This window comes from Pseudoliparis swirei, chromosome 6 (assembly GCF_029220125.1).
Source record: "Pseudoliparis swirei isolate HS2019 ecotype Mariana Trench chromosome 6, NWPU_hadal_v1, whole genome shotgun sequence".
Classification (NCBI taxonomy): Eukaryota; Metazoa; Chordata; class Actinopteri; order Perciformes; family Liparidae; genus Pseudoliparis; species Pseudoliparis swirei.
In genome coordinates, this window is record NC_079393.1 from 27,299,907 (window position 1) to 27,312,263 (window position 12,357).

General features: G+C 45.0%; 1 protein-coding gene across 1 annotated transcript; it reads left to right on the forward strand.

Moving 5' to 3' along the window:
- Positions 1 to 680: 680 nt before the first annotated feature.
- Positions 681 to 12,155, forward strand: LOC130195672 (zinc finger protein 184-like). Its single transcript, XM_056417341.1, has 2 exons — positions 681 to 858; positions 10,503 to 12,155. Exons 1-2 carry the CDS (start codon positions 681 to 683, stop codon positions 11,546 to 11,548), a joined length of 1,224 nt encoding a protein of 407 aa, XP_056273316.1. The 3' UTR covers positions 11,549 to 12,155.
- The last annotated feature ends 202 nt before the right edge of the window (positions 12,156 to 12,357 follow it).

The following is a 12,357-nucleotide window of genomic DNA, read 5'->3' on the forward strand; positions in this document are numbered from 1 at the left end:
AATATCAGAGGAAATAAACGGCATTAAATACATATGTATCAATAACAGGTATACTGCCATCTAGCGGTATAAAGGTGAACCGTTTACTCTGCGGTGGAAATATAGTCTCTGCACAGAAACATTACTTTGATTAATCTACATTAGGAACTGTGCTGTATCAAACAATGCAACGATTAAGTGAGAAGGTGATTCTTGCTGTGTACATGAATATTAAACTTCCCGTCGTCACCACTGTCGCTAACATATCCAGGTTTAATTCTTTATTCTTTATATTGACTAATTAATATTCTTCTAACGTTACCCTGCTATGTGTTTGCATCGTTAAAATATCCCCGTTTAATTATTTATTCTTTATATTGATTCATTAATATTCTTCTAAGGTTAATACGAATATGTATCACTGGCTTTTATTTTGACTTCATTTTAAGCACTTCCGTTCTGTCGTTTTTGGTTTCAGACGGCAGAAACGAGATACGGAGGTGGTATTCCGTTTTTCCGTTTTTGGTTTTCAAACGGAAAACGAAAAAACCACGTGATTTCCGTATTCCGTATTTGGAATGAAACGAAAAAACAAAATAACATTACGTACACGGACCGCCTCGCTCTCGTGAGATTCTCAGTGACCACGTGTTCATGACGCCAGTGCGTCGTACATCCAACTGCGCATGCGTCGTTCAGACATGGACCGCGAGGAGCCTCCGGTGGCTGTCCCCGTGTCTCCAGGAGAAATGATGAGACTGTTGGTGAAGCAGCAAGTCCACGCGGCCGTTGAAGAGTCTTTTGGGCTGTTGGACACATTGACAGCAGCTTATGAGGACACCGTGTCTCAGTTGAGAGAACAATGGCGACACACATCAGGTTGGTGCTTCTTCTTCACTGGTCCCGTTGTGACGGTTTAACATGGCGGTCCACTCAGCCGACACTGACATGTTAGTGCGCCTATATATTGATGTTCACGGTAAACGCATTCGATCGGGAGCACGCGAGGGTTTGAGAAAGTTAGCGGAAAGACTCACGTAACACAACATCCGGTTTGGCAAAGTTAGCTTAAAGAACCACGTGAAACAACATCCGTTTTTCAAAATAAGATGTCGACAAATCATACACTATCATAAAAGAGTAAACGATGAACTGATTTTGTATCTTTATAGATATATAGATGGATCGTTTCTAAGATTTAGCTTGAATTATGCTCAAATTAAAACATGTTTACTGTACCAAGGAGGAGTTTATAAAAATTAACTGTTGTATGTTCAAAAAGCACATTTCTGATTATTTGACGTCCTTTAAATATACTTTCCCCAAGAGTTCCAGGAAATGACTGAGGCAGATGTGTTCAAGACATATCTGAATTTCAATGGCAATCAAACAATTGTAATGTATCATTAAGACATTTTTCAAAGTAAAAGTCCGAAATGTTTAAAGAAATCAGTCATTTCTGAATGTTTGAGGCATTCTAAATATGGTTTCCCTCAGTCCCAGGTAATGACTGATGCAGATGTGTTCAGGACATCACTGACTCCACCTATATTGAAAATCAGATTTTTTTAATCGACTAATCTTGATATTCAGGCATGTCCTGAACACATCTGCATCAGTCATTTCCTGGGACTCAAAAACATATCTAGACCGATTTCTCATTAAAATGTAATACATTTACTTTGAAGTTATCTACTTATTTATCTATAAAGATATAAAATCAATTCAGTTTTTAATTTTAAATGCTAGTCTACCATATGTCGACATCTTATTATGAAAAGCGGATGATCTTTCCACTAAATGTGTTAAAACCCTTGTGTGCTCCCGATCTGGGTCGTTTGAATGTGTTTACCGTGAACATCAGTATATAGGTGCTCAAAAATGTCAACGTCGGCTGATTTGACCACGGAGATCCGAGTGTCGGCCGTATTGACCGCAGTGGTTTAACTGGCGACTTTTCAGCCGAACGCGTCCGTTGTTGTCGTGGTTACGACAGTCCGGTCATGTGAGCCGCCACTTGAAATGTAATGCGCCTCCAGTCATGGTGCTACGGGAGGAGGGCTTGTACGGTGTGCTAGATGAACTGGTGTTTGAATGAAGTGGTTTTGGTACGTGTGCGTGAGCAGACGCAGAGCTACCAACTCTCACGGTTTCGCCGTGTGACACACGCCTTTGCATGTTTTCTCACGCTCTCACGCCACACAACCAATTTCTCAAAGAAATTCTGATTTGGGACGAGGCGCGTTGGTTCCTTTTCAAACTCCGCGACGGTAGATGGCGCTAAGGAGCGCATCTGTAAACCTATTCGCTGCATACACATCCTATTTACCCCAAAGAGTCCCGAAGTCAGCAACAGAAGAAGATTTTCAAACCGACACAACGAGCAGAGACTACGGTGTGTTAATGCAGGGCTCTCAAGTGTCACGCATTGAGCGTGACAGTCACGCATGTCAGTCTTACGTCACGCACTCCCGCCACACATCGTATTTATAACGCTGAAAAAAACTTGTCTATTTAATGTTTTAATGTGCCGCAGCGCGCCAACATGAGCCGCGCTGCCCTCACCGTGGAGGAATCAAGCGCTCCCCTGGAGTTCTGCTGCGAGGTGCCACTTATCAGCCAATCAAAAAAATGAAATGGGCTACACAATAGCCAATCAGAAAAGAACGTATCTGTTGTATCTGGGTAAGATTTAATCCAGCAACCAATGAAAATAAAGCATCCTGGAATTGCGCGCGACTGATATCTGTTCTGGGGGGAGGGGGGGGGGGGGGAATAGATATGTCACTCTTGCCTGTCATCAAAACTTAAGAGCCCTGTTAATGACATGTGGTTCGATTAAGTACTCACTCACTGTTTGTTAAGGCTGCCCACATAGCATTTATCTTTTTATTTGCAGGCCTAGGAAAAGGACCCTCTCAAAAAATTTCTAGACAGCACTTTAAACAAGTAAGATGTATTATAAAGAATTTAACATAAAGACAGGACATTTGTGCAATAGAATTAGGCATGTTTATGTAAATGAGAGTAGAGTTATTAAAAAACATTTTAATTCTTTAAGGTAGCAAAGATGTCTCGTAAAAGACCTTTGCCAGGCCAGAATGCAGGGTACAACATGGGTACAACACGGGTACAACATGGGTACAACGCCACATTAATTAAAATTACCTGATATTATACCCACCAACGTGTGTGGCTGCGTGCGCGGCAACATTTTGGTCACCCCCGACAAAATCTCACTCCAAGGTCTTTTGAAAAGTTGGCAGCTCTCCAGACGTGTTGTAGGAGTTGCCTCTCAGGACCCGTCTGACTCACTAGGAAATGCACATTTCCATCGCTTAGCCTCCGTGTCACGTTCTTTTGATGTAGCGCTAATGTTTTAAAGACTAAACACGGAGGACTTTGCTGTAAAATGCCATACCTGTTCGGGAGGCTGTAGTTGAGACACCGAGGACACGGAGCGAGGACAAAGTAGGTGACTCTGCTGATGCCTGTTCAATATACTACTAACTTCAATAAATAGTTGACAACACGCTCTTGTTGTCAGTCTGGTGTTCATGTCATACGTCGTTATCTGACGTCCAGTCGATGTGAGACCAGTTTACTCTTCATACAGTGTGTAATGAAGCATGCAGCCCGTGGTTTACACCCAGCTCGCCCACCGCTGTGGGAAACTGATGACTCATTAAGTTGTGGTACAACACTGTGCCGTCTCACATCTCTTATGTTTTAGATTCAAGACTACGGATCAGCATCTATCATCGTAACTCTACTCTACCTGTGCAGCACTCACTGGTCCAGATTAAACATGACTGTTACCTGTTATTGTGTTACGATAAGGACCCACATTGAATTACTACACAGGAGTGAGCGTGTCTTTAGAAACATGATGTGGAGCGGCTTGCTCCAGGCTTCATTTAGGATTTAGTCTGCATTAAGGAAACCTTTCCATCTTCATGATGAACACATCACTTGTTGATGTTTATTTAACTCTAAATAGATCGGAAATCACACAAAAAATCTGAAGTTGGAAGACACTATTTCCTCTCAGTTCTCAGGAGGACGTCAAAAACAAAATTATTTTTAACGTTTTATTCAATAATATTATAGTTAAAGTCACCTTAAAATAAATAGTTATTCATAATTTTCCAATATTTGATCTTTTTTTTAAAGCTCATTAAAAGTGTAAATAAGAATGACACTGCTTTTGTAATGATGGCATGGGTCTGCCTGTGTGCACGCCACCTGTAGAGGGTAAACCTTTTTGATTCATCTTCATTCATTCATTCATGATCTGATGGCGCCGCGAAAGGTCGCCTCGGTGTGTTGGTGCGCGATGTTTTTTATTGTTTTCGTTTTAAATACTGTTTTCTGCTGGGATTCCCAGAGCTCTTTCACCAGAGAAGAGCTCTTGTACATCAGGGGAACAACTCCAGCGGATTTACTTCCAACGTTTTTAACTTCTGTGGAGTTACTGGACATTTTTGTAAAAGGTGTGCTCACCTTCGCCCACGTGGTGAAACGCCGGCGGAGAGGAAAGCGTTCGGGCGCTTATGCGGCTACGGAAACGGGGATCTCGTACAGCGCTGCCGGGCATATTTCTCTCCAACGTCCGCTCACTGTGCAACAAACTGGACGAACTCCAGCTGCTGGTGGGGAGAGACAGAGACTTCTCCTCATCCTCCGTTCTGTGTTTCACGGAATCATGGCTTAGTGGCTCGATACCAGACTCTGCGCTCCAGCTCGCTGGCTTCCAGCTGTTCGAGCGGACCGGGTCACGGAGCTCTCCGGTAAAAAGGGTGGAGGAATCTGCTTTTACCTCAACAACGGCTGGTGCAACGACGTAACGGTGATTCTACAGCACTGTTCGCCGGACCTGGAATCTTTATCATCCACTGCAAACCCTTCTACTCCCACGTGAGTTCGCTTCATTCATCCTGGCCGGAGTTTACATGCCGCGCAGGGGAACGTGAACGAGGCACAACAGACACTCGCTGAACAGATACGGCGTGTGGAGCGGACCTTCCGGACTCTTTGGTTATTGTACTGGGATTTTAACAAAGGAAACCTCAGCCACGAACTCCTAAATATAGACAGTTAATTAAATGCCCTACCAGAGAGAAGAGCATTCTGGACCACTGCTACACAACAATCAGCAGGGCCTATCACGCCGTCCCTCGAGCTGCACTGGGAAACTCTGACCACGTCATGGTTCATCTGATTCCCTCATACAGGCAGAGACTAAAGCTCTGCAAACCTGTGGTGAGGAAGTTCAAGAAGTGGACCAGTGAGGCTCTGGAGGATCTACGGGCGTGCTTTGACTGTACTGACTGGGATGTCTTCAGGACTGCTACCAACAGCCTGGATGAGTACACAGAGGCTGTAACTTCCTACATCAGCTTCTGTGAGGACAGCTGTATTCCATCCTGCTCCAGGGTGAGTTATAACAACGACAAACCCTGGTTCACAGCGGAGCTCAGGAAGCTAAGACTGCAGAAGGACCAGGCATTCAGGAGTGGGGACAAGGACCTGTACACAGAGTCCAAATACAGGTTTAGCAAGGCGGTGAGAGATGCTAACGACTGTACTCTGAGAAACTGCAACAGCAGCTCTCAGCAAACGACTCTGCTTCTGTCTGGAGAGGGCTCAGGCAGATCACCAACTACAAGCCCAAATCACCCCACTCCATGAACAATGTGCTTCTGGCAGACGAGCTAAATGAGTTCTACTGCCGCTTTGAAAGACAATGGAGCAGTCCTGAGACCATCCCCACAGCCCCACCAACAAGCCACAGACCATCAGCCCACCTCCCCAGCCCATCAGGGGCTGACAGCTTTGGAGCACCCGCCATCAACTCAGCGACGCCAGTCGTCAACCTGGAGAGAGCAGGCAACAGGCTGTTTAAAAGCAGAACCCCAAAAGCAGCGGGCCCGGACTCCGTCTCCCCTCCACCCTGAAGCACTGTGCGGACCAGCTGTCTCCGGTGTTCACCGACATCTTCAACACCTCCTGGAGACATGCCACGTTCCAGCCTGCTTCAAGGCCTCCACCATCATCCCGTCCCAAAAACCCAAGATCACAGGACTCAATGACTACAGGCCCGTCGCCCTGACCTCTGTGGTCATGAAGTCCTTTGAACGCTTGGTCCTGTCACACCTCAAGACCATCACCGACCCACTCCTGGACCCCTGCAGTTCGCCTACAGAGCCAACAGGTCTGCAGACGATGCAGTCAACATGGCCCTTCACTACATCCTCCAGCATCTGGACTCCCGAGGAACCTCGCCCAGGATCCTGTTTGTGGACTTCAGCTCTGCCTTCAATTCCATCATCCCGTCCCTGTTGCAGGACAAGCTCTCCCAGCTGCACGTGCCCGACTCCACCTGCAGGTGGATCACAGACTTCCTGACCGACAGGAAGCAGCACGTGAGGCTGGGGAAACACGTCTCAGGCTCCCGGACCACCAGCACGGGTTCCCCAAGGCTGTGTTCTCCCTTCTGCTGTTCTCCCTGTACACCAACAGCTGCACCTCCAGTCACCAGTCCGTCAAGCTCCTAAAGTTCGCGGATGACACCACCCTCATTGGACTCATCTCTGGCGGGGACGAGACCGCCTACAGGTGGGAGACTGACCACCTGGTGACCTGGTGCAGCCAGAACAACCTGGAGCTCAACGCTCTGAAGACAGTGGAGATGGTTGTGGATTTCAGGAGGAATGCAGCCCCACCCGCCCTCTCATCCTGTGTGACTCCCGTCGACGCTGTGGAGTCCTACCGCTTCCTGGGCTCCATCATCTCCCAGGACCTCAAGTGGGAGCTGAACATCGGCTCCATCTCCAAGAAGGCCCAGCAGAGGATGTTCTTCCTGAGGCAGCTGAGGAAATTCAACCTGCCAGGAAGATGATGGTACAGTTCTACACGGCCATCGTTGAGTCCATCATCTGCTCCTCCATCACCGTCTGGCACCCTGCAGCCACAGCCAAAGACAAGCGCAGGCTGCAGAGCATCATCCGCTCGGCCGAGAGGGTTATCGGCTGCAATCTGCCTTCCTCCAGGTCCTGTTCACTTCCAGGTCACTGAAGCGGGCCAGAAAGATTGTCGCCGACCCTCCCACCCTGGACACTCCTGTTCGAGTCCCTCCCTCGGGAGGAGGCTGCGTCCATCATGACCACGACCTCCCGCCACACCAATAGCTTTTTCCGACGGCGGTCGGGCTCATCAATGGACCCCGGGACTGACTGACTGTCACCCCCAGGACTACCACCTCTTCTTCCACCTTCCTCTCTCCTCCTTCTTCCCGCTCCTTCCTCTTCCTCCTCCTCCCTCTTCCTCCCACTCCTCCTCCCTCCTTGCGTTGATTGTTGTTTGTCATGTCCAAATGTTGCACCTTCCACCAAAAAAAATTCCTCGTTTGTTTGTGAAAACATTCATTCTTTGGCAATAAACCTGATTCTGATTCTGATTCTGATTTACGCATCGATGTCGTACCAGTATTTTCATCAGTGGCCTGAAGCGTGAGCTCGCATTCAATTAGGATTACATTACATGTCATTTTAGCTGACGCTTTTATCCAAAGCGACTTACAATCCTGTTGTTATGCATTAGTTATTATTATTATATATATATTATTATTTGTACATGCCAGTGATTCTAGGAGGGGAGGAGACTCAAGGTTTTTTTGTTTTGGGGACTTCAAAGTCTTTGGGACTTTCGGGATCCGGGGATTATATTGTACTTTGAGAGGGTCTAATTATTTGTTGTATGTGTTCATTTTGGGTCTTGCAGCGATGCATTGAATTTCATAGTGATGCACCGATCAGGATGTTGGTGCCGATCACCGATCACTGAAATCAGTATCTGCCGATCCAATAATACCGATCACGGTGTCGATTGACGCATTCTATTTATTGTGTAGCATTATTGCCTAGGACTATGAGGAAATACATATATAAAGCAACTCAAACATTAAAGAAATTACAGATTTCTTTAAACATTTAGGACTTTTACTTTGAAAAATGTCCCAATTGATACATTAAAATTGTTTGATTGCTATTGTAGGGGATGTCAGATATGTATGGAACACACCTGCATTATTCATTTCCTGGAACTCTTGGGGAAATTCATTTACAGGACTTTTTTTAACATACAAAAGTCTGACTTATTTTTATAAACTCTTCCTTGGTACAGTAAAAATGTTTTAATGTTAGCATAATTTAAGCTAAATCTCAGAAACGATCTATAAAGATACAAAATCAGTTCATTGTTTACTTTTATATGCTAGTGTTTGATTTGTCGACATCTTATTTTGATAAACGGATGTTGTTTCACGTGGTTCTTTCCGCTAACTTTGCAAAACCGGATGTTGTAACTTAAATCCTTCCGCTAACTTTATCAAAACCCTCGCGCGCTCCCGATCGAATGCGTTTACTGTGAGCATCAGTCTATAGGGGCTCAGACGTGAGTGTCGGCTGAGTTGACCCAGTGATTCAACTCTGAGGACAGGGACGCCGCTCGGTGCGTGAGGATCCCCTCGCCGGGCGCATCGTCTCCGTTGCGGTGCGCTGCGATTGAAACGTCTGATAGTTCTCGCAGATGTTACGTCATCTGATCGGCCGTTTTGAGAACGCCGATCAAAACCGATAATGGGAATATCGGCCGATATGGATCGGCGCCGATCAGATCGGTGCATCCCTAGAATTTGATATGAATAATAATATTTGGTTTTCCGCAATTTCGCGCAGGTTAAGCAGGGACTTAACAGCCATTAGCAGAGCTGCCCATTCTCTTAGAATAGCGTATTGTACCTTTCCCCTTAGGATTAAGTTGTAAGGGAGAATGGTGACACTTTGTTTTTATGCATTACCTCTGCTATGCCCATGATTATTTTCAGCATCATTTAATGTGCAGATATTGAGTTAATCAAAGTTAGTCACCTTAAAAGAAATAATCGTATTCCTAATTTTAAAATATATATATATATATATATTTTAACGTTCATATGAAAACGATATATAATGGACAAAGTCTTGTTCGAGAGCTCATGCTATCTCCATGGTCATTTTCCAAGATTATATTAAACTTCCAATAGATTTCTGTTGAAGTGGATCCAGTTACTCTTGTTTTTTGAGCACATTTTAGTGTGATAGTGTTATTAACAGTGGCGGTTCGTCCATAGAGGGCGCTAGGGCGCCGCCCCTCTTAAAATTTTAAGATGAAAAAAAAAAAGAAGAAGAGAAAATTATATACATCCTCTCAAAAAACATTATATGCCAAATCATTTAAATAGTAAATATACCGTGTTGACGCGCTAAATGTGTGTGGGAGACCGTCAGCCTGTCAACAACCACTTAAGTTAATGTGAACAAATATAATATATCGCCACTCATTATCACGGAGAGAAGCCCCTCCCCTTTTTCGGGTCGCTGGTCTAACGTGTGTGTACGGCATCGATAAAACATTTCACGGTCGTTTCAGTAAGGACGGCTTCTCATTGGCGGATGAAACGTGCATCTTGGGTCGCAAAAATGTGCGCCCATTGGCCAATGACATCATTTTATTATTTCACGTGACTGGACTATTCGGCAGATCAGAGACCGGCGTTCCCTCACGGAGCTACGCGAGCAGGTAGCTAACGGAGCTGTCAGCTGGAGGCTCAGTGAGTAATTTCCCCTGTCTGTTGTTCCAAAGTCCTGGGACTGAAACTCTCTTGACTACAACGGGGTGAGGGATCTAAAGAGCTGCAGACAAGTGTAAAGCACGAATCTTGCCGCAGTTATCTAGCTAAGAGCATGGAGCTAACTCGCTAACAGCATGAAGCTAACCCTGTCTTATTAGAGTTATTGAGACGTTTGCCCACTTTAAAGAGAGGAGGCTACTTGTCTTTACAGTAGTGGGTCTGCTCTGTCACCCAATGTAACATGTGATCTCTCTCTGACTCTATTCTGCTCTGAACCTCTTTCATGTGAGGGTGAAACTCTGTTATTTTGCAAACCTCTGAAACCCAACCCAATGTTCCTTAAAGCTGCTCTGAACCTCTCATGCCCAAAGTTACAGTGTGTTGATAGTTGTTATAGGACAGTGTTGAGCACGCTGTGTTCTTGAAATAAAGCTTTGTTTTTTTTCAATATTCTACTCAAAACCTCTTTTCTTCTCATTGTTGAGTGCTATTTAAACTGCGCCCCCCACCCCCCCCCCAAATTTCACCAGCCACCACTGGTTATTAAATGTTCACACTATGATGAAGGTGAGGACTTGGATGCATACCTAGACAGCATGGCTCATCGATCGATGGCGACCACACTGCAAAGGGCTTTGCCAGATTGTCTGTTCAATTTCTCATCGGGTTCCTTCCTCTTCCATCTCAATACTGGCAATGTTCGTTTTGTCCTGATGTTTACTAATGTCATTGTTATTATTTTGTGTTTGTACATGAAGAGCAACAAATACACATTTAGTCAGACTCCTTGAACGTCTCCAGTAATGAAAGTTAATATCAGTCACCATTGTTCATAATGTGCTCCCTGCAGATGTCCAGCAGCAGGTAGGGATTAAAGCAGATGTCCCCCCCGAGGACCAGGACCAGGAGGACCCAGAGCCCCTCCACATAAAAGAGGAGCCGGAGCCCCTCCACATAAAGGAGGAGCCAAAGCCCCTCCACATAGAAGAGGAGCCGGAGCCTTGCCACATAAAAGAGGAGCCGGAGCCCCTCCACATAAAAGACCTGCAGGATCTCTGGACCCGTCTAGAGGGAGATCAGCTCATTGTGCTGGAGAAGGCCGATATTGCCAAATTCTCATTCACTGCTGTTACTTTGGAGAGTGAAGATGACGAACCTCAGACCTCACAGCTTCATCAAAGCCAGTCGGAGGAAGACAGAGAGGCGGAGCCTCCAGCCAGCAGCTCAGCTGCATCGATACAAACAGAAACTGGTGGGGGATCAGGACCAGACAGGAACCTAAATCCACATCGTCATTCACATCCAAATGCTGATGATGAAGAGGCTTCAGACTCTTCTGAGACTGAAGCTAGTTGTGGTGATTGGCAAGAAGCTTTGTCAGATTCTGGACCTGAAAGTGGAGATGGGGACAATGTCTGGAAGAAGCCCTGGGCACCTGAGTCTGCTGCAGATGCCCTGAAAGATAAGGAAGCTCTTGTAAGTCATGTGGGATGTAACCCTGGCAACAAATCCAATGAATCACAATCAAAAGTGCTCATAAGAAAGAAACCATTCAGTTGTGATGTGTGCGGGAAAAGATTTACACGTCAGGGACATCTGAAGAGCCACATGAGTGTCCACATAGGAGAGAAACCATTCAGTTGTGACGAGTGTGGGAAAAGATTTGCATTACAGGGAGGTCTGAAGAGACACATGAGAGTCCACACCGGAGAGAAACCATTCAGTTGTGATGAGTGTGGGGAAAGATTTACAGAACAGGGAAGTCTGAAGAAACACATGAGTATCCACACAGGAGAGAAACCATTCAGTTGTGATGAGTGGGGAAAGATTTACACGTCAGGGAAATCTGAAGACACACATCAGAGTCCACACAGGAGAGAAACCAATCAGTTGTGATGAGTGTGGGAAAAGATTTACAGAACAGGGAAATCTGAAGAGACACAGGAGAGAAACCATTCAGTTGTGATGAGTGTGGGAAAAGATTTACAGTACAGGGAAGTCTGAAGAGACACATGAGAGTCCACACAGGAGAGAAATCATTCAGTTGTGATGTGTGTGGGAAAAGATGTACGCAACAGGGAGATCTGAAGAGACACATGAGAGTCCACACAGGAGAGAAACCATTCAGTTGTGATGTGTGTGGGAAAAGATTTAAAGAACAGGGAAGTCTGAAGAAACACATGAGAGTCCACACAGGATAGAATGTGTTTCTTCCAGTAGTGACAAATTCCACATGGAAGTTGTTCTCTTTCTAATGTGTGAATTAAAAAAATAAGTAAAATGTTTTTAATTGTTTCCCATGTCATTTATTTGTAAACGAGATGGAAGACAAAATGTTTTCTAATCATTTGATGAATCTTTATTAAAAACAATGACAACATACTGAGTGTCTTTGATGGAGGAAACTAAAAACAAACTAAAAACTGTCCAAATACATCTGTATTTAAAATGCATTTTCCCTGTAAAGTTTTAAAATCTACATAAAGAGACTTTTGCAAGTTCACTTTGTGCTCCGGAAACTTTGTTACACTTTCTCTTACAGATCCCATTGTTTTGTATAATTCTCAAGAAATACGTTGCTATGTCACTATAAACTCACAGGAAGATTCTTGTAAAAGATTTGATGGATAGTTAGTGGGAAAGTAGACACTTTTTAACTTTCTGTACCAACTTGTGTCTTTTGTCACCTAGAAACAGGGCTCCAG

What these genes read in the sequence shown, in the direction of transcription:
- LOC130195672 (XM_056417341.1), top strand. Translation starts at nt 681, where the DNA reads ATGGACCGCGAGGAGCCTCCGGTGGCTGTCCCCGTGTCTCCAGGAGAA. An exon ending in ACAATGGCGACACACATCAG is followed by an intron (nt 859 to 10,502) that starts GTTGGTGCTTCT and finishes TGCTCCCTGCAG; the next exon opens with ATGTCCAGCAGCAGGTAGGG.